Source organism: Microcebus murinus, chromosome 1 (genome assembly GCF_040939455.1).
Source record: "Microcebus murinus isolate Inina chromosome 1, M.murinus_Inina_mat1.0, whole genome shotgun sequence".
NCBI lineage: Eukaryota > Metazoa > Chordata > Mammalia > Primates > Cheirogaleidae > Microcebus > Microcebus murinus.
This window is the reverse complement of record NC_134104.1, coordinates 87,576,132-87,599,194: the sequence shown is the minus strand read 5'-3', so window position 1 is coordinate 87,599,194 and position 23,063 is coordinate 87,576,132. Positions and strand designations below refer to the sequence as shown.

General features: G+C 33.4%; 1 protein-coding gene across 4 annotated transcripts in view; it reads left to right on the top strand.

Moving 5' to 3' along the window:
* Positions 1-23,063, top strand: part of NLGN1 (neuroligin 1) — an 837,921-nt gene that overhangs the window by 801,431 nt on the left and 13,427 nt on the right. For all 4 annotated transcript variants that reach the window (XM_076003790.1, XM_076003785.1, XM_020286328.2 and 1 more), the window contains 2 exons: positions 17,916-18,128; positions 21,481-22,270. In XM_076003790.1, coding sequence (XP_075859905.1) covers positions 17,916-18,128; positions 21,481-22,270 — 1,003 coding nt within the window. The remainder of the gene's footprint in view (positions 1-17,915; positions 18,129-21,480; positions 22,271-23,063) is intronic.

The window sequence follows — 23,063 nt, the reverse complement described above, 5'->3', positions numbered from 1 at the left end:
TGGATTTTCAGATTATAGTATATCATTAGTATTTTTTCTTTGTAAGAAATGGTGGGATGGCCTTCCCCCTACATCTAGGAAAAAAAGGCTAAGCCTGTTTAAACAAAAGTCTGTTGTTGAACACTTGGCCAAAGCTTGCTGTGAGCTGCCACAAACTCATCAGTAAGGTTGTACAAATTAGAAAAAGGCACTTCCTAGAGGTAGACTCCCTTGTGCTGTGACAATCTCCTCAATCATGAGGTGGCATTGTTTATAGGCTACCCTGTGGACCCTGGGTAAAACTATTTAACAGCAATATACCAGCAGGCTTTTCCTCTTAGATAAGCTTGAAAAAATCTTTTAGCATACTGAATGATGATATTTCTTTTGGCATGGATAACAGGTGATAAACCTAAAGAGTACATTATTTTCTGTAGATTTTATGACATTGCTTTTGTTATAATTAACTTCATTCAAATAAATTACAAATTAAACTACCATAACTTGGCTCTGATCAACAAATATTCATCTACATTATATATTTATACACTTATATAAGAGTTAGAGAATAGTTCCACACAAGGCAGACAAAAAGAAAATTGGATTATTTTGCCTGAAGAGTAAAGAAAGTATTTTCCTTGAATATCCTGCCAGAGGAACCTGCCAGATGTTTTCCATCTTTTCTGAATGCAGAAAAAAAGGAAACTGGCTTAAGCTACATAGATATTTTGGCTCTGGAAAGAATTTCCTAGCAAAGAGAACAATAAAATTAGTTTATAAAATAACTTTTTTCTCAAGGTAGATAGAATCTTAAAAACAAATTTAAGGATTTTATTACTCACATTTTTTTAATTCAGTTTTTCATTTCTTTTAGAAATAAATGTAAGGATAGTTTGTAGATAAAATCAGCATTTACTGCCAGAAAAATTAGTAAAGGAACATAGAGTAAGACTCACACATTCATTTATTACCATGGAAGAACTGATTTTTGCACATGACAATACCCCTGCTTGTCTGTAACAGTTAAGGGCAGATAAAATGTAGTTTGGAGGAAAGGGCAACAGAGTAGAGACTTTCAAATAACAAACTTTTGCCATTGTGGTCCTGTAACACATAAAGCCATTACATAAAAATAGTAGATTAAAAAAGCAAAAGGGAACATACACAATTTCCATGACACAAAACACCTTTATATGGAAATAGTTGATAAGTAAAGCAAAACAGAGAGAAGACATACACAATGTAGTGAATTATTTAAGAAATCCACAAACTCTGTGTTTCCCTGTACAAGCATTAGACTAGAAGACAGGCCCACTGGAGTCCTAACCAGCTGTGTGACATTAGGTAATTTATATTCCCTCTCTGATCCTCAGTTCTCTCACTCGTAAAATTACATGGTCACTCTAGTTAGTAAAGGCTTTTACAACCCTAATATTTTTGTAGAAATTCCTTATCTTCTTTTTTAAAATTTTGTTTAATTTCAGCATATTATGGAGGTACAAATGTTTAAGTTACATTTATTGCTTTTGCCCCACCTGAATCAGAGCTTCAAGTGTGTCCATCCCCCAGATGGTGCACACTGCACCCATTGAGTATGAATATACCCATCCCCTCCTCCCTGCTCCCATCTGCCTGACACCTGCAAGGTTCTCAAATTTTAGTGTACATCAAAATCACTGGGTAACTTGTTAATAGTGCAGATTCCACCCCAGAGATTCTGAGCCCCTCTCCAGAAATTCTGACTCAGTAGATAGGGTCCAAAGAATCTTTTTCACATACTCTGTCCATGGTAAGGTTGCAGGAAGGCAAACAAACAAACAAAAACAAAAACAAAAAACATACATTCAAGAAACACTAGAATAAAACCTAACTTTCGGGAGAACAGGGGACATGTCTTATCAGACTTTGTATATTGAGTAACTAGCAGAGTACCTGGCAGAGAGTAAATATCCAACAAATGTTTATCTAAGGAACTATTTTTCATTAAAAAATTATTTCATGTTCATCATATTAATTGATTATCATTATCTGCTCCTCTACAAGAAATAAGAGATGATTAGTTAAATTTTGATCATGCTACTGGGGGTATCAAATCATGTGGTCCTTTTGCACCTTTGGGTAGGGTTGGTGATTTAAGATGCAAAAATGGATTTATGTTTATGGGCAGCAGTCAACAAAGTTTGGAAAACACTTATTAAAGAGGTACGCATAAGAAATTCAAATGCAGTTGTCAAGAAAGGGATATTTCTAATGGAGGGAAGATAGGCTAGGTTCCTCAGTAGTTACAAATTGAAATAGAAGTGCTCTGTAAAACTAACAAATTGAAAAACATCATTTCTTTTCTTCAACATAGCTACCCTCCAATCTTCAATATAAAAGAAAAATAATTGAATACTGCATTTGTATACTTTTTGCTAAATGGCATAATTATGAGATGTTCTTTTTATTCTGAAAAAGGACTAACTCTTTACATTAAAGTGCTAGAAAATCAAGCTGTCACTTCAACCCACAGCAGCTGTCTCTCATACCACCTCTGCCAAATGTCACCCTTCCTCCCTGGGGTTTGATTCTGCTACTGGATCTGGGGGAGTATGCCTCACTGCACAGCTTGTAACATCAGTCTTTGTGCCTTCGAGTCTCAGATTCCTTCTCATTTCACCTCATGTATATTAATACAGAGATTAGTTTCACTTTTTTCTTGAATAGCTAATCACTTGGCAGCCAACATCCAACTGTGGCATTACAGGTCAAATCAGCTGAAAAGGACAGTGACTTCAAGCTAGAAAATATAATGCTTACTGAAAACTGAACCTAGAACAGGACCTCAGACTTGTCACCTGGACATGAAAGATTTATTTTCAATTACAAATCTGAGCTTAATGTGAGGGCACACTGGAGGAGATTCAGATCACTGCTTCTTCTAAATTGACCTTCTACTTGTTTCAATATTTCCTTTGCTGCTGAACAGCATTCCATGACCCTCTGAACTGAAGATCCATATTAGCTACTATAGTAATTCCAGAGCTGGGAAAACTTTTGAAAAATTTCTCTAACTGAAGGCCAGGTTACATGAATCATTTTCTCCTTGGTGAGCCTTCGCTGGTTAAAACAGCAATAGATTTGGATTTTAGATAATACTAGTGAATTGCAGGAGCCAATATCACCATGTTGTTCAAACTTGAGTAGAAGCCAAAAGCAAAACTTATTACAATTTACAATATCTGTTGGATTCATTGTTAACAGCTAATTCAGAACTATTATATATCCCTACGTCATTAGTAAGTAAGACTCCTTAGGGCTAGCTGCTGGTGCTACTACACTGGCTGCTAGAATTAGTGGCTTGCCTCAGTGTATTTCAGGTCCCTGTTCTTCTGCCTTTATGTGCATATAGCAGCTGCACCAAAATGCATGCCATATGGCCCAATATAGGGTTCACAAGCTTGCCTTTTAAGAACCACTAATCGAAACTTCTTAGGAAAAGTTTTTCTTTTAATTTCTTTGTAATTTAAATTGGGGGAATAAGAAACTTGAATAATCCTTCAAGTCTTACCAGAGGTCTGATTATTGGGAAGTAGCTAATGTAATTTTCTTTATATTATAGCTTTCACTACTTCTCATCTGAGACTGTTCTCTCTTTCTACATGTGTTTTTAGACCATTTGTTATAGAATACTTACACCATTCTTGCTTTTCAACTTTGGCTCTACTTATTATGCCATAATCGTGGATAATTGTATTAGACTAGATTAAATATGTTATTTTCACTCAGTTTATCTATGGATATTTATTTTTTCCTTAGTGATTGTGTCTACTAATGTCAGCAACAGTGCCAGGTTTTTCCAGTATTTGTAAACACAAGATAGTCATATTTAGGTTGTGAATAAAAAGAAATTATTAACTAATTCTCTCTTGTGATATATATTTTTTTCTAAAGCCAAAGGTGCTTAGAAAAATAGGCACCTTTAAATCCACAAACACTTATTGTACATCTACAATATGTGTGGTACTGTGCCCTACATGCAGATGGCATTAAACAAATAAGTAGAGTTCAGTGTTGGTACATACTTACAAAAGAATGGACAGATTAAACTGGGTGTTTGGAGGAAGGTGGAATATCTGTGTTTGAAGTCCTCCCAACAACAACAACATTTAAGCTGAGACTTAGGGACTGAGCAGGAGCTGACCACTTAAACAAGCCAAAGATCAGTGGTATTCCACAGAGAAGAATCTGTGAATGAGAGAGATGAAGTGATGGTATCAACCAAACTCTTATTGCAAACACTAAAGTATTGTCATGATTTCTGAGATTTAAAGAGAATATTTGAGATTATTATAGTGCCCAGGCCTTTTCTCAAGCAAAAAATTTTTATTCAAAAGTTACAAAGGAAGTTCTAAATGTATTGAGCATATTAACATTCTTCCATTCTCAGGGTATTTTGATAATCATATCAAAGGCCAAGTTCATTTGGCTACATGCTCTATCAGGCAAAAGAGAATAGTGATAGAAGTCCTACCAGGAAGTTCATTCATTTGTTATTTATTCATTAGTTCATGGAATATTTATTCAATGGTAATTAAGCTAAGTGTCAGGAAAACAAAGATGCCCTCTATTAACTCAGGGACAAAAACCACATACTGGTGGCAATACAATGTGTCAAGAGCTCAGATGGTGGTAAATCTAGTGATTGGATACTTAAATCATCTTCTGTGCATCTTTCCCATCTTTCAGAGTTCTCAGCATTTGAAATGTTCAAGGAAAGAGATGTTGTCCTATTCTCTTCATTACCTGTATTTTATTTATTTGTTTATTTTTAAACAAATAAATATATTTATTTTATTTAAATATATATTTAAATAAAATTTTTATAAATTTTATTTATTTATTTTTTTAGACAGAATCTCACTCTGTCACTCCAGCTAGAGTGCAGTAGCATCATCATAGCTCAATGAAACCTCAAACTACTGGGTTAAGCAAACCTCCTGCCTCAGCCTCCCAAGTAGCTGGTTCTACAGGTACATGCCACCAAGCCCAGCTAATTTATTCTATTTTTGGTAGAGAGAAGGGTCTTGCTCTTGCTCAGGCTGGTCTCTAACTCCTGACCTCAAGAGATCCTCTGGTCTCAGCTTCCTAGAATGGTAGGCATGAGCCACTGTACCCGGCCTTACCTTTATTTTATTAGTGATATCATCTAGATAACTCATATTACTATGCTATTTTCATAATTTACTTTTTATTTAAAGTGTGTTTGTATGTATTACCAGTAGTACGTGGATACTTGGATGTTTGGTGTTTATGAGGTTATTTAATATTGTTCCAGATTAGTAGTTTTATCCCATTTTAAGCCATTTCTTTTACAAATTATATATCCCTATATTCCAAAATTTAGGAATCAACTTCAGTTTCTGATTTCTGTAATTACTAGAATTTTTTTGTAATTACTTTTTGTAATTTTAATTAATTTAATTTTACTAAATTACTTTGCAAATTTAATTAATTTAGTAATTACTAAATAGTAATTACTTTGTATATGAAAAGATCATTCAAAAATTATAACTAGAGAAAGGAAATCCAAAGATCCCCAGCTACTAGTTATAATTTTCTCATGAAAATACTGTTTTTATTTTGTCACAGCAAAGTAAAGCTATATTCAAAGGTGTTGGGTAGGTGGTTATCAGAAAGATAATCCATCACTACCAAGTCAGCTTCATTCCAGAGATGCAGGGATAGTTCAACATAAGCAAATCTATAAATGTAATTCACCATATAAATAAAAGTAAAAGACCATATGATCTTCTCAATAAATGCAGGAAAAGCATTTGACAAAATTCAGCACCCTTTTATGATAAGAATGCTTAACAAAATAGGCATAGATGGGACTTACCTAAAAATGATACAAGCCATATATGACAAACCCACAGCCAACATCATAGTGAATGGGGAAAAATTGAAAGCATTCCCACTTATAACTGGAACCAGACAAGGTAGCTCTCTATCACCACTTCTATTCAACTTAGTGCTGGAAGTCCTAGCCAGAGGAATAAGAGAATAGAAGGAAATCAAGGGCATCCAAATAGGGGCAGAAGAGTTTAAACTATCACTCGTTGCTGACAATATGATCTTATATATAGAAAACCCCAAAGATCTGGCCATGAGACTACTGGAATTGATAAACAAACTCAGCAAAGTCTCAGGTTACAAAATCAATGTACACAAGTTAGTAGCATTTCTATATGTCAACAACAGTCAAACTGAGGACCAAATCAAAGACTCAATATCCTTCACTGTAGAAGCAAAGAAAATAAGGTATCCAGAAATAAATTTACCTATGGAGGTAAAAGATCTCTACAGGGAGAATTATGAACACTGAGAAAGGAAATAGCAGAAGATGTAAACAGGTGGAAAACCATACCATCTCATGGGTCAACAAAATCAATAATGATAACATGTCTATACTACCCAACGTGATCTACAGATTCCATGCAATCCCTATTAAAATACCAACATCATTTTTTGCAGATATAAAAAACATAATTGTATGATTTATATGGAACTAGAGAAGATTCCATATAGCAAAAGCAATCTTAAGCAAAAAGAACAAATTGGGAGACATCAATTTGCCAGACTTCAAGCTATACTCCAAGACTATAGTAATTAAAACATTATGGTACTAGCACAAGAACAGAGACATAGACCAATGGTACAGAACTGAAAACCTAGATATAAAACCATCCTCATATAGCCATCTAATCTTTGACAAAGCAGACAAAAACATACACTTGGGAAAAGAATCCTTATTCAATAAATGCTGCTGGGAAAATTGGATAGCCACAAAGAGAAGACTGAAACAGGATCTTCACTTCTCACCTCTCACAAAGATCTACTCACAGTGGAACAGACTTAAACCTAAGGTGTGAAACTATAAGAATTCTAGAAGAAAATATTGAAAAAACTCTTATAGACATCAGCCTAGGGAAAGACTATAGGAAGGAGACACCAAAGACAATCACAGCAACAACAAAAATAAATAAATGGTACCTGACCAAATTAAAAAGCTTCTGCATAGCCAAGGAAACTATCACGAGAGCAAATAGACAACCTACAGAATGGGAGAAAATATTTGCATGCTACGCATCCAATAAAGGACTGATAAATAGACTCTATATAGAACTCAGAAACATCAGCAAGTAAAAATCAAAAAACTGTATCAAAAAGTGGGCAAAGGACACGAACAGAAGTTTTTCAAAAGAAACAGGCTAATGGCCAACAAACATATGAAAAATATTCAACATCTCTAATCATCAGGGAAATGCAAATGAAAACCACAATGGGATATCACTTACCTCCAGTGAGAATGGCTTTATCAAAAAGTCCCAAAACAATAAATATTGTCGTGGATAGGAACACTCATACACTGCTGGTGAGATTGCAAACTAGTACAAACTAGTACATCCTCTGTGGAAAGTAATATATAGATACCTCAAAGAGATACAAGTAGACCTATTATTGGATCCAGCAATCCCAATCCTGGGCATCTACCCAAAGAAAAAAAAGACATTCTATATAAAAGACATCTGCACTAGAATATGTATAGTAGCACAATTCACAATTGCAAAGATGTGGAAACAATCCAAGTGCCCATCAATACATGAGTGGATTACTAAAATGTGGTATATGTATACCATGGAGTTCTTTCTACTCAGCCACAAAAATCAATGGTGATCTAGCACCTCTTATATTACCCTGGATGGAGCTGGAGCCCATTCTACTAAGTGAAGTATCACAAGTATGGAAAAATAAGCACTATATGTATTCACCATCAAGTTGGTATTAACTGATCAACACTTATGTGCACATATAGTAGTAACATTCACTGGGTGTTGGGCAGATGGGTGGGGGAGGAGAGGATGGGTATGCTTACACCTAATGGATGTGGTACATGCTGTAGGGGGTTGGACATGCTTGAAGCTCTGACTCTGATGGGGCAAAGCCAATATATGTAACCTAAACATTTGTACCTCCATAATAAGCTGAAATTTTTTTAAAAAAGGTGTTGGGTAAAAATGACATAAGAGCCAGATTTGAGATTTTTCCACTGGTCAAATAGAGGACAATTTAATTATCAAAATAAATATGGCCAAAAATTATAACTCTCAGAATAAAATAAGAACCCATGGGTCCATAATACTACAAATGAATAAATGAATGAATAAATAGTTAAATAAAAATTGAGAAGGAAAAGTTTTTACAACCAGTTTTAACTAATGATTAAATAATGAAATTATTTGTTTCAAATAAGAATAATCAATAGATGTCAAAATTAGTGTGTTAAAATGATGAGGGAGAAGATTTTTATAGTTTCAATATATCTGTCTACTTTATACTTATTCCCTGTAAAGGGGAAAATGGTAGTTTTATGGAACAGAAATGGCAAATTACCACCCTACCAAATGGTCAATGGTCAATGACAAAACATCATGTGCTTCCTCTTATGTATGATGCATTCAGAAAACACAACATTACTTCTCTGATCTTTTGCCAAAAATTCATAACTTGAATATAATCCTGAAGAAACATCAGACAAACCATAACTGAGGGACATTTTATATATTTTGAATAATAACTGACCCGTATTCCTCAAAAATGTAAAAGTCCAGAAAAACAATGAAAAACCATCAAACTGTTGGAAATTACTGGGATGAAATGGAAAACTAAATTCAACATATGATTTCAGATTTGATAGGAAAGGGAGAGGGAAAGAAGAAAGGCAGGGAGACAGAGAGAAAGGAAGGGAAAGGGAGGGGAGGGGGGAGGGGACGGTGCACACCAAACATTATTACATGGAAGATCTGGTTGAAGTGTATATGGTAGTTTTTTATACTATCTTTGAAATGGTTTTGTAATACTGAAAGTGTTCAAAAATAAAAAGTCTTAAATCATTAAATCAATCAAATAAGCTTTTAATAGAGAAGAATATAATAAAAGCAGCACTTAATGAATACAGATTTCACTAGTTATACATTAGGGTGATATTTATCTTTTCTTGAAAATATCTTGAGATTATAGAAATAATATATGTAAAATAATCTGGTATGGTCAATATTCATATGAAATTAGCTAAATCATCTTGCCATCTTTATTCATTACCTAGACTTCATCTTGATCGCTCTCTTTTTATTATTTGTGTCTTTCCCAAAAATCACTAGTGTGTAATAAAGTCCAAAGCATCCCTCCTTCCCACTCAGGCCCTTGCTATGTGCAGTTGACCACTGCTGCCTATTATTAAGTGGTCAGATGGCTCATATATCAATCTTTCTTTTTCTCTCTCTGGCTATCTTTTCCTATTCTCTTTCTCCTATAGCCTAAAAATATGTTATTATTAATATGTGCTAGCAATTCTGTTAACTTCTGAAATAATAAACAATCAACAAATCAAGACACAATGTCTTCTACTTCATCATTATCACAGTATTTTGGCTCACAAAACTGTTATTATAATACACCCCAACCAAATGTTTGATTTGAATTCTAAGGAATTACCTACAGTGAACAGAAGAAACCTTTTCCTTATCTTTAATAGAATTCCTTAAATTTGTTTATGTTGTAACAAATAACTTTTCTACCTAACTAAAACTAAGAGGACAACATATGTATTTTGAAATTTCCTGCCAACTACTCTCTGCAGAACAATTTAAAAGCCTCTGTGGTAAATTTAATCCTATTGTCTATATTATAAATATTTAACATTTATATAATTTTTAAAAAACATTATTTCTTTTATTATAATTCTTTTGAAATTTATATTTCTTTTCAGTAAATATGGAAGAATGGTTTATTTTATTTAAATATAGTAGATAGTAATAAAAGCCAAAACATTTTTACCCCACATGTATCAAGCCCTCCTGTATGCCAAAAACAGTATCTCTTTTATAATAATAATTCTATAGAGTGGGTACTATTATTAATTGTCTTTTAGAAAACCAAGACTCAGAGAGCCTAACTAGCTTGCTTCACATTAGCAGCTTCTTTACATACCCAAGGTGTACCATGAGGAATCTCAAAAGCCTCTCAAACTTGACGTCTTTAGCCAATATTCTGGGCTAGTCTGCTGGTCCACATGCCATCTTCTTCTCTCAAACGAACCCCACCCAGGACTGTCCTACTTTCCTCTCTTAAAGCTGATGCCACTCGCCCTATGTCTTAGAGTACTTTCACTCCCAGATTGGCTGCCGAGGGGGTTGTTTACTAAGTTCCCACTTCTCTGTTGCCATCAAAGCAAGATACATAGACATCTTTCATTTGAAAAGCTTAAGCGTCGGTCTCTGAGTGGTAGTAGAGAATTAGAACATATTAATTCCATTCTTCATTCAGCAAACACATACAGAGTGGCTATTTAGGGGCAGGTACAGTGGTTAGAGCTCCCAGCCCAGAAAGATAAAGAATATGAACAAATTATACAAATACAACATTGCAAAGCACAGACACATACACACACCCACAGAGGACACAATGAGAAAACAGGGGAGAGACAAAAATAAATATTAGACAGTTAGAAAGTTACAAAGTTTTCATAGTCTTTATTGCTCCTGAAGCTGTGTAGTGTAGTTCTGAACTGTAGTGCTCCTGAACACACTTCTTGTATAACAGCCATTGTAGCTCTTCAATGTCATGCTTTGAAGTGAACTAGACATTTAAATCACTAGATGCTCCTTGCATAATCAGAACAATTAGAAAGGAAGAATGTGATTTCTTTGCACTCAATAGCCCTGTTAGAAGAGAGATTTCTCTCTTTTTTTTCACTTCTATGTGAGAGCACTTATTCAAAATGCAGAACTTTGTCCGTTTTGATTCCAGGTTTGTTGTCCAGATTGAAATAGATAAGATGTGCACAATAGCCTAAATCAGGGAATGTTGGATAAGCTTTTCTCAACTCACAGACCAAGAAGTGTGAATACTAACAGCCTTAAGTTGGGGTGGAGAATATGAGGACGGTGGTGGGGGCTAGGCCTGGGGGTTACTTTCACTCCAGTATCGTGGGCCATTCTTGAAAGGGAAATGGTGGACATGATTCAGAGCTAAGTAAACCATGCCTTTTTTTCCCTCTCTATTACAATCTACATCTAGAAGAAATCTAGTTAAAAGAAATATTTTAATCTTATTTGGGGGAAGGAATCACAGAATGTTAAAACTGAGTATAATATAAAAGGAACAATCTCACCTGTTTACCTTGAAGATGGTAAAACTTTGGAATTTGGGAATTGAAAACCAAAGAAACATCTATAGGTGTTTTCTTTCCAGGCATCTGTTCATAGTCACCTTCTTCTTCCCCTTTATATTGTATCCCTTTATGTCCAGCTGTCAGTAATCTGAAGCCTTGGCCAGTAACTCATTTTGTTCTTCCCAAAGATGAGTCATTAAGCTGCAAATTATCTTGCAATAAATAAATAAATTCACCAAAATATAAAGTTTTGGAAACACCACCAAGTTATATGATGTTAAGATGTCAGCCTCATTTCAGAACAAGTTTTCTTTTTCCCCCTAGAGGATGCCAACAAAAAGGATATTATATTTACTTTGTCCTTTGTTGATTCCTAAGAAGAATTTAGGCAGTAGCTTCCAAGAGAACACAATAGTAAAGAAACTAATATAGGTGATGGATAATTACATAGTATTGTGTGTGTTCTTTTTCCCTCCACAGACTCCAAATCATCCAATTTGGGGAATTTTTGTATTATTATAGTAAAAAACATATACCATTAAACTTATCATTATAATCATTTTTAAGTGTACAGTTCAATAGTAGTAAGTATATTCACATTATTTCGCAACAGCTCTCTAGAACTTTTTTTATCCTGCAACACTGAAATGCTATATTCATTAAATACTAATTCTCTATCCCCTCACTTCCCACTCCTGTTAATCACGTTCCTACTTTCTGTTTCTATAATTTTGACTACTTTAGATAATTCACAGGAATAGAATCATATAGCATCGGTCCTTTTGTGACTGGCTTATTTCACTTAGCTTAATGTCTTTAGAGGTTCACCCATGTTGTAGTATGTGACAAGATTTCCTTCTTTTTTAAGGCTTCCATTGTATGCATATTTTCTTTATCCACAGTTTCTTTATCCATTCAACCATTGATGAACACTTGGATTGCTTCCACCTCTTGATTATTGCAAATGGTACTTTGATGTACATGAGATTGCGAATATCTTGTTGGGATCCTGCTTTGAATTATTTTGGATATATACCTAGAAGAGGGTTTGCTGGATTATTCAGTAATTCTGTTTTTAATATTCGAGAAATCTCCATACTATTTTCCATAATGGCTATACCATTTTACATTCCCACTGAAATAAGGGTTCCAAATTTTCTGCATCCTTTCCAACACTTAGTATTTTCTGTTCTTTTGATAGTGACCATCCTAATGGGTGTAAGATGATATCTCATTGTGGGTTTGATTTGCATTTCTTTAATGATTCGTGATGTTGAATATCTTTTCATGTGTTTATTGGCCATTTTTATATCTTCTTTGGAGAAATGTCTATTTAAGGCTTTTGCCCATTGTTAATTAGGTTATTTGGAGGGTTATTTTGTTGTTTAGTTGTAAAATGTCCATATATATTTTGCATATTAATGCCTTATCAGACACATGATTTGTAATTGTTTTTTCCCATTATGCAGGTTGGCTTTTCACTCTGTTGTTTATTTCCTTGATGTGTTTTTCTAAGTTTGATGTAGTCTCAGTTGTCTTTTTCTGGTTCCTGTGCTTTTTTTGGTTCCTGTGCGTTGGTAAGAGATGCTTACCAAATCTGATGTCCTGAAGCTCTTAACCTATGTTTCCTTCTAGAAGTTTTAGGCCTTTAATTCATTTTGAGTTGGCTTTTTGTATTGTGTAAGATAAGAGTCCAATTTTATTCTTTTATAAGTGGATATCCAGTTTTCCCAATATCATTTGTGGAAGAAACTATTCCTTTCCCGTTGTATAGTCTTGGCACCTTTGCAGAGAATCATTTGGCTATATATGCCCAATTTGGGGGATTTTAAAACATCATAGTTTGAACAATCTTGACTCAAAGAAAATAAAGGGAAATCATCCAATTATGTCTTGACATGAGGATTTTATTTTCATATAGCAGTGTCCTCCCATTAGAACCAAATATTTTTGAAAAGTGAATCTGGTAACAGAAAGGGCACTTGTTTGCTGGAAGTTTGGAGATTACGTGACTAAGTAAAGTGATTTTGAGGGTCTAAGAAGAAAAGAGGAGGACCTTGAATAAGTAAGTGACATGAGGTTTAAAGTAGGAGACAGAGACCGAACGCAGAAGAAGAAATGACTGAACTTGGCAACTGAAAAGATAAGGAGAGTTAGCACATGAAATTTCCAGTTGGATTTTTAGCTAGAAGAATTGAGGTTTTAATCCCACAGTTTTAAATTGTTGCATGCTTATGATGTAAAACCTTTAATGAGCTATTTTTCTGATCCATATTCCCGAGTCCCTAGGAGGATGCCTCACTATCATTCAGTCGCATGTCTGCAAGTCTGGCTCTTTAATGCTCAGTATTGTCTGTATTTTGAAGTACTTAGCAATTTGACTCAAAGAACCAACCACAGTCATCTGTATCCAGGCAACAGCATTGATAAACACTGCAAATTTCTTCCCTACCTTTTTATAGCCTAAACTATATCATGTGGACTCAAAAAAATATATTTTATTTACTGTTTCCAAAAATTAATCACTATAAACAAAGACATTCAAATATGCCCCCCAAAGAAAGCACATCTACAATATAGAATCACTGACATCTTAAATTCCTGACATTCTAGATGTCATCTCAAATATAAATAATATGCTTTTTTTCTTCTTTTTTTGCATTCTAAATATACTGTATAGTGTTTATGGTCAAATTTGCAAGAGTCCTAAATTGGGTCAACCAATAAGCTGCAGGACTGCAGACTGAAAAATTATCTCCTTCCATACTCCTTAGGGCATGCCTATATGAGTTCCATATGCACTAGTAGCCCAAGCCAACCCTCGGTTGCAGTAATTATCTGCTTTTATTTATTTTCCCCTTGCCCAATTTATTTTAGGCCTGGTCTTATTTTTCCATTTCAGGGGCCTATGGACCCACGTTCAAATTCCTAGTTTCTCTCTAATACCTGAAACTAATTCTAGTTGCCAAATCAGTTAAACAGCAAATTGAAGCTAAGCCTGCTCAGTAGATTTAATCAGATCAGTAGAACTAGTAGTTCCATGTAGGAACAATAACTGGAAATATTTTTTGATTGAATGAGTTTTTAGGTGGGAAAAATGAAATGATATTAAATAAATTATATTTAAACAAATAGTTGAATGATGATTGTCATGGATACATGGATCAGCAAAATAATTTTTAGCATAAGTTGCAATTATAATTTTTGACAGTCTTAAGTTTAAAAGTACTAATTTCTTAAGGCTTTATATTCATGAATCAATCAAATTAAATATTTGATTTTTTTCTGGAAAACTCTGCCATTTCCTCCTGAAAAGGAAAAGAGTTTGTTTTTATAGTATTAATATTATTGTTCTATCTTACATAATAAAAATATGTCAATGAATCATGACAATAATTAATCACACATTCTCAAAGCTTACAATGAAAGCAAGGAAAAGCCAGATAAAATTAATGACTCTCTATTAAGAATGATTTAAATGACATTAAAGAAAAAATCTTCAAAGTAATCATGAAATAAGCAACACTTTCAGGAGTCTGCAAAATTGAGTTCCTCCATGGCTGGTCTATAGTCCAGCATTTCAATGTAAAATTCTAGCTAGAGTGGTCTGAAATGATTCCGTTGCTAAGGACATAAAGCTAAGCCAATTAAAAAAGAACTTTAAATGAGTACTTCACTAGATAGCAAGGTATAAAGAATGCTGCCAATGCAGATCACTTGAGTAATTAGCAAACTGTATCTCTTTTGAGGCAGCAATTTATTTAACTTTCCTCATTTTGTGCCCTTAGCTGAGCCACAAGATGTTGTTTGAATATAATATCAGGAATTAAAGAATTCATACAAATATGTATCACTGTACTAGGTCTGAGGAGATGTGATGTGATTGGTTGGCTGGCCTTAATAAAAACAGAATCTATCTTTTTTTCCTAATATAAAAGTCAAAATGCCTGTTTAAATTCACTCTATGGATCAGCTGGTTTCAGATAGATGATATAGATGGATGGATGGATGGATAGATATATAGATAACAGCATATATATAAAATACAATAGAATCAAAAGTAAGGGAAATTCAATACTGAAGGGTAAAAATGGAGTTGACAGAGTGATCTTGGACACAATAACTAGACTAAGATAAAAGACTAAGAGTAGAACATAATAACTTTTACCAAATGATTGACTCAATCTTCTATGCTATGGTTTAATAGTAAAAATTTTGGAATTGAATTGATTTTCTTTAAAACTTTTTCTTAAAGATATTACAAGATTTCTTTAAACTATGTATGTATGAAGTAGAAGTTTATTTTTAGAGACTTTATATGTTTTTATGTTATTATATAAACACAAGGATATTTGACCAATCTACCAGAGTGGTTAAAATAGTGCAACTAGAACCAAAATTATAGAAGGGGTACTATTTAGTTAATGTGGAGATAATTGTCTTATTACTATGGTTCTCTATAGACTACACATTGAATGATGAGTATTTTATAAGTAAATTAATTCTGTATGGATGTAAGAATTCATTTAAATATAACCACACTTACTGTTATTGCAAGATGACTTAAATATAAATCCTCATTTTGCACTGAGTGGCAAGCAATATTCAGAAATCAAACTTATATGAGTATATTGCTGATAGAATTATAGGTAATGAACTACCTAGAGTATTGTGTTCTTGTTCTCTTATTAATCCTCTCTCTCTCTCTCTCTCTCTCTCACACACACACACACACACACACACATCTCCTTGATCCTTCAAGAGTCCTTTCTATCTAATGCACAGTAATCCTTCTATAATGTTGTTTCCAAGGTTATATAGTCGTCTATCTTTACAGATGAAAATATTTTTAAAAGAATCTTTCAAGAATTTAAACTAATGGTTCTGTCTTATATCAAAGTTCATATAGTAGCCAATATAGTTAAGAGTTCCCTGACATGCTTTTTGTTTTGTTTTTTATTATGCTCTAATTTATATAATATCAAGTATTTGAAAATGCTTCTACGTGAGAAGACACCATGAAAATTTTCTTAAATTATTATGAAAATTCAATAAAAGATCATGAGCATGACCAGAAAGATACATTTATTTGGAAAGTATTTTTAAAATTTAACTTCAATCTCAAGGATAATTAATATTTCCACGATTGAACACATATACACAAACACACGCACAATGACCAGAGATTGTATTTTTGTTCCTTAGAATTTTTTACCTTGTAGCAAAATAAGGACTAACTTCTTTCATTTCTTCAAATTTTCAAAATTATTCAGGAGGATTTGTGTTCATTTATTGCTTTCTACAATGATCCTAAAGAATGTCTTGTCCATATATTAATTTTGGTTATGCATTTATTTACTCAACTGATGAATATTGTTGTCATGGTCTGGTTTACACGAATGCAATTGACCTCCTCACTTATTTTATAAAACAAAGAGGTATCTTTCAACTTGAATAAAATAATTCTTATCATAAGTATTTATCCATTATATTGAGTTTCTATAATGAGTCTACAATAAGAGAGAGAACTAATTTTTTTAATTAGTTTATAAAACTTATTGATATTGAAAATATCCCTGGTAAATTAATCAATTTATATCTAATATGACTCTAAGTATATTCTACATAATATATGAATAGTCCATAAGATGGAATAATTATGAAACACTCTACTTTTCCATTTATACCAAATACAGAAATATATTAGAAAATAAATATTTGTCTTATAAGTTATAATAAACACATTTTAAAAGCTATTAAGTCAGAAAAATGAATGAATATGTATAAAGTATTGCTAAAGTAGTATCTTTGACTCTTCCCTCTACAATTTCCGTATATAAGCAAGTCACCAGCTTTTACTGCCACAATATTTTTCTATCCATTTTCTTTCTTCAATTGCCCATTCTATCAGTTCAGATTCTCATAATCTCTCCCCTACCTCCATTCTATTATTCAAGATATATTTCTCTTCATTATCAGATTAGCTATAAAGCAGAGCTTTGATCATCCATCCCAGAAATGATATGAGTCTGAACTTTTCACACTTTGATTATTCCACACTTTTTCCTAATTGAGCAACTCTCCTCAGTTTGGCATTTAAAGTATTCCAAAATGTAGTTTCAAATGACCTCTGGCACAATAATTCCTTCTCAATCATGCACCATCATTGATAAAAGTGTGCATATTCCTATACATGCAGAGTTGTACATAATTTTAGGGAGTTTATAAAACCCTTCCCCTACAAGTCTTAGAAAAATACCCCTGCTTTACATCTTTACATCCTGTCGCTCTGATCCATGTACCTTAAATTCCACCCATATTAGACCATGAGGACTGACATGGTGTTTTATGAAAAATGCACATTGTTTTAAGACCCATGATACTACCCAAATGGTAATTTGGCCCCTGAAATGTCTCCCTCGAGATCTTTTAGAATGCTTTCATTTCCTTTATCTGTCCTGTTACCTGTTAACCTGAATAGTTTGGGAAGCATTTGGGGAAGATAATGTCAATTTTCACATTTCAGTCACTACTATTCTTCCTAAAGTAAATTCTTTCGTTCTGATAGGAAATAACTTTTACTGAAGAACTTGGACTGTACTCATCTTGATTAACACAGGCTTCTTTTGTTTTTTAATTTGATGTCAATTTGATTCATGCCAACTTAAAAGGTGTCTATTTAATTCTATTTTTAATTCTCTTTTTAAATTCTATTTTTCAGGTTTCTTGAGTACAGGGGATCAGGCTGCAAAAGGGAACTATGGACTCCTTGATCTCATACAGGCTTTGAGATGGACTAGTGAAAACATTGGATTCTTTGGTGGTGACCCCTTAAGAATCACTGTGTTTGGATCTGGTGCTGGGGGTTCATGTGTCAATCTACTGACTTTATCCCATTATTCTGAAGGTAACCGTTGGAGCAATTCAACCAAAGGTATTATGCAGGTTGCAAATTTTGACAATTTTGGTGTCTGCATGCCACCACCATCAGTACTATGTGATGCTCTGTATATATTTCTCTGTTCAAACTGAATGTTAGGTTGAACTCAATAACTGTTTAAAAGTATGTTTCTTCAGCTTTTCTATGCATGTTTAAATTTTCTTCACACTCTTTTCTTTGTCTCCCGTGGAGCTTGGTAAGGATGCCCTTTCAAGAAAACTTCAGAATAGTTAGCATTGCAGTTACTCTTCTTTCCTTCAAAGGGTGATTTTGGGGATAATCAGACAATGACATTCACAGTTCTGTCATCTCCATTTATTTAGTTCAAAATCAAAGATGAGATTTTTTAAAATGTAAGGATTGTATATAATCTATTTTCAAGACAATAAACATTTAAAACCCTTTATTAATGTGAAGCTAAAAAAGCAATCTAAGATAGTTTGTCTGGAAACATGTGATTTCACTTGTTGTCTGAGTAGAGAATGGATGTTTGATTATTTTGCATGCATGATCCAAAATTGTCAAAGCATCAAGGTCACTAGTAGAGCTTTTGCTTAGAAAGAAAAATACATTTGATTTTGTTCTTTTTCTATTTTTAATTCCACAAGTGTTATTTTTTTTCTCCCAAATTTGATAAAGCAGCATGAAGCTCCAAGACTGCTTAACTCTATAAAATATTTTTCTTGTTTCCTTTTTCTGACTTTGACATCCTTTTTCCAAAGTGCCTGTCCAAGTCTCACCATGTTGTTCCTCATGAACTCCATCTCCATTTTACCATGTGTTTAATCATCCATTCTAATTGCATTATTAATTTTAAATATCCACAAGAACAGTTTTGTTGAAGAAGTCTGCAAAGCAAATACTTTCTCTCCATTCTTTATACATAATAGAGAGGAAAATAGAGAATATGCACCAACAAAGACCGTTTTGTATTTTCTTTTTTATTGTCATTGTGTGTATGTGTGTGTGTATATACATACATATATATGAAGAAAGTATACACTGTCAAGTTTAATTTATGAAGCATCTTTATTTGTAAGACTGAGTTTTATGATATAAGCATCGCACATAGAATATTTGTTTTTAGTATCAAATGTACATTAATGTGGAAAAGAATAGTCAGTCAAATAAATTTATACAGAGAGAATCATATATTATCATATACTTAATTTATTGACATAATTTACATAATATTTTATTTATATTAGTACAATTCTGATTCAAGGTGACAAAAAAATACACAGATGAGAACATTTCCAACAGAGATTTTGGTCTTTAAAAAATGGCTTATTTTGAAATAACAAATTTTGTTTCTTAATTAAACAGATTAGATGGTTCTAACTTGAGTATTGATGCCAATTCTTAACTAAGGTATCAGTAGGCAACTTCTATAGACTTCCCAGGGTCATTTGATCAAAAATGGGCATTAAAGCCAGTTTCAGCCAGTATCAAACTAACATTGGTTAAAGAGACAAATCAATTAGTTTATCAGCTAACATTGCTACTCATTGATTGACAATATGGTAAACAGTGGCAAATGGTTATGAAAACAGTTGAAATATATAACATTTTATCACACCCTTCAAGGAAATCAGTCATTACCTGGCCAGAGACATGGACTTGAGTTTGGTCAATTCCTAAACCCGTCTTCAGACACCTGATTTGACAAGGAGATGATCAAAAAGATCTCTTGAAATCATCAAGCTGATTCTGCCTCCAGTTCAGACACAGGCTTTAAAGGCTATAAACTCCACAAAGGGCTGCAATAATGCCTGGGCCTATATCCACCATGAGTCAACCCCATTTTGCATCCACATAATAAGTACTCTCACTAATGATAAAATATATGGTTTTCCAATACCATCTAGATGGCATATTTCAGGCTATATTTAAACATGATGTGCCTTTTTCCCTAAATCTTTTTTGGTATATTTAGTTAATGTCACTGAGTCCCTGGAATGGGAAAGAATATTATAGAAATCACCAGGTTTATTTTCTTTGTAAAGTTTTTAATTAATAAAATATTTTCCTGAGCAAATGTTAACAAACAGCCTACATAATTTTTTAATTTATCTATATTTGTATAATTTGCTCTAGCATACTTTGCTCTAGTAAACTAAAAATTATGTTCATAAAGATATCAGTAAACCAAATTTAAATTAGTTTTGTTTGACTTTTTGAATATTTTTAGAATTATCTAGAAAGATGTTACAGACATTTTGAATATATATGCATGTTTGATGAAAAATCTAAAACTTTACTTCTAATTCAGACACTGCTTCTGCACCGTTGTGAAAAAAGGTCTTATTAACACATGAATAATGGCGAATGTGTTTAAATAACTGAACTACAAAGTTGTATTTGGAAATTGATAAGAAACATACATTTTTAAAATAAAACAGATAAATTATATTTTTAAAACAAGAATTTTATTAGAAAAATACCCTAAAGAGTAGATAAAGTGCATTTGTAAATTTGAATGGCACATAGCTCTTATCAAATTGCACATGGGGCCATAATTTACAATTCTTAAATTCAATTAAGTAAAAAGCAGTGGACCATGTACTTTTCATCTTTTATAATAAAATATAGCACTGCACATTCAACAGTGGGAAAAGTTAAATCACCCCTACTAAATCCTTCTGCTGATCGTTTTTTCTTCAGCCTAGTGAAAACACTTCAAATATTATGTCTTCTTCTGAAGGATGGTTATTCAACATACTATGTCTGACATGAAGATCTGGAAAGAGTATGTCTAAAGTGATATTCTGTTCTATGTGCCTTCAGGGCCATCCCCAGGGTATTAACAAATCCCTAGCCCCAATAGTTGAGTGAGCGCACAACAATTTCTTTTCAAATCGAATAGGGTTAAAACAAACATACAGAATTATTTCAAAGGAAGGCAAATGCAGCTAAATTGAAGTATATATCCCAAAAGGATAATGTAGAGTCTTCTGGAGACTTAAAGTAGAGAGAGAGGGTTGGCTCCATTTGGTTAACATTGATGATAATATGTTTACATACTCATTGAAGAAAACATTTGGGGGCTTTTTATCATTGGTATTTACATCTCCTTTTCTTCTTGCTCACAATCTGTTTCAGGCTCTACACAGTTTAGACCTCTTGATGCTCAAAGCCACTCAAAGCACAAGATTTAGCTGCATCTCTCTGATTTAGTATACCCTGGGGATGACTTTGTGTACCTTCTCTTAAGTAAAAGTGTCTCTATATCCCCTGTTTTTGAGTTGTATCTGGGTTTTTATATACATGTCTAAAATATCAGATTGTTATTGTTTTACTACATTATTTAAAGATCATCTGAAACTCTTTGTTGGTTTTCTCATAGGACTTTTTCAACGAGCAATAGCTCAAAGTGGAACAGCCCTTTCCAGCTGGGCTGTTAGTTTCCAACCTGCAAAATATGCTAGAATGTTGGCCACAAAAGTTGGTTGCAATGTTTCAGATACAGTAGAGTTAGTGGAATGCCTACAGAAGAAGCCTTACAAAGAACTTGTTGATCAAGATATTCAACCAGCCCGATACCACATAGCCTTTGGACCTGTGATTGATGGTGATGTAATACCAGATGACCCTCAGATATTGATGGAACAAGGAGAGTTTCTCAATTATGATATAATGTTAGGAGTGAACCAAGGGGAAGGGTTAAAATTTGTTGAAAATATAGTAGATAGTGATGATGGTATATCAGCTAGTGATTTTGACTTTGCTGTTTCCAATTTTGTTGATAATTTATATGGATACCCTGAAGGCAAAGATGTTTTGAGAGAAACCATTAAATTCATGTATACTGACTGGGCTGATCGTCATAACCCTGAAACCAGAAGGAAGACATTATTGGCTTTGTTTACGGACCATCAGTGGGTGGCACCAGCTGTAGCTACAGCAGATCTTCATTCAAACTTTGGTTCACCTACATACTTCTATGCCTTTTACCATCATTGCCAAACAGATCAGGTTCCAGCTTGGGCTGATGCAGCCCATGGAGACGAGGTTCCCTATGTATTGGGAATCCCAATGATTGGCCCTACAGAGTTGTTTCCTTGCAATTTCTCCAAAAATGATGTGATGCTGAGTGCAGTTGTAATGACATACTGGACAAATTTTGCTAAAACTGGGTATGTACCTAAGAAATAAAGTATGTTATAATTTTAATATAAGTATCCTTTTCAGCATTTTAAAGCAATATGTATGTTGTGCCAAAATAATTTAATAGAGCAATATCAACAATATATTAAGTGCCTTTATTCAAAATTAATTCTATATTACCATGTTTCAAAAAGTCATTGCTTTATTGGTTCTTCATTTTTGGAAGTTTATTAAGAAAGGACATATCTCAGTTGCATTACTCAACAATTGCATATGTTTTTGGTTTTTTAATTACACAGGACATTATTATTTTTGTTCAATAGTAACAAATATTATTTTAAAGTGCTTTCCAATTCACAATACTGCATGCATTTTGGTCCTTCCAAGTACCTTGTGAAGCGGACAGGTCAGGTACTATTAATCCATTTAACAGAGAAGGGACCTGAGGCTCTGAGAGCTTTGTGTAGATTTTCATATGTCTGGTTTGTAGCAGAACCAGGACTCTAATATTTCATCTGCCAATTCAAAATTCCAGGTCACTTCTACTATTCCATGCCACCTCTGCTAGTTTGCCTATGAAACAACTCATAAGTATATACATATTTAAATAATTTAAAAATAATCTTTGGATAGATAGTAGCCCATCTCTAGATGGGCAGAGAGAAAGAAAATATAAGGCTTACTTGCCTTACATTATCACCCATCTAACAATCTGGCTGTTAATAGATTTCTGTTTCTAATTTTAACCAAGTTAATGTCAAAACACAATCTAAGGTTTTGCTGAGTCACCTCTTCACTTAGATGTTAAACTAGTAACATTTT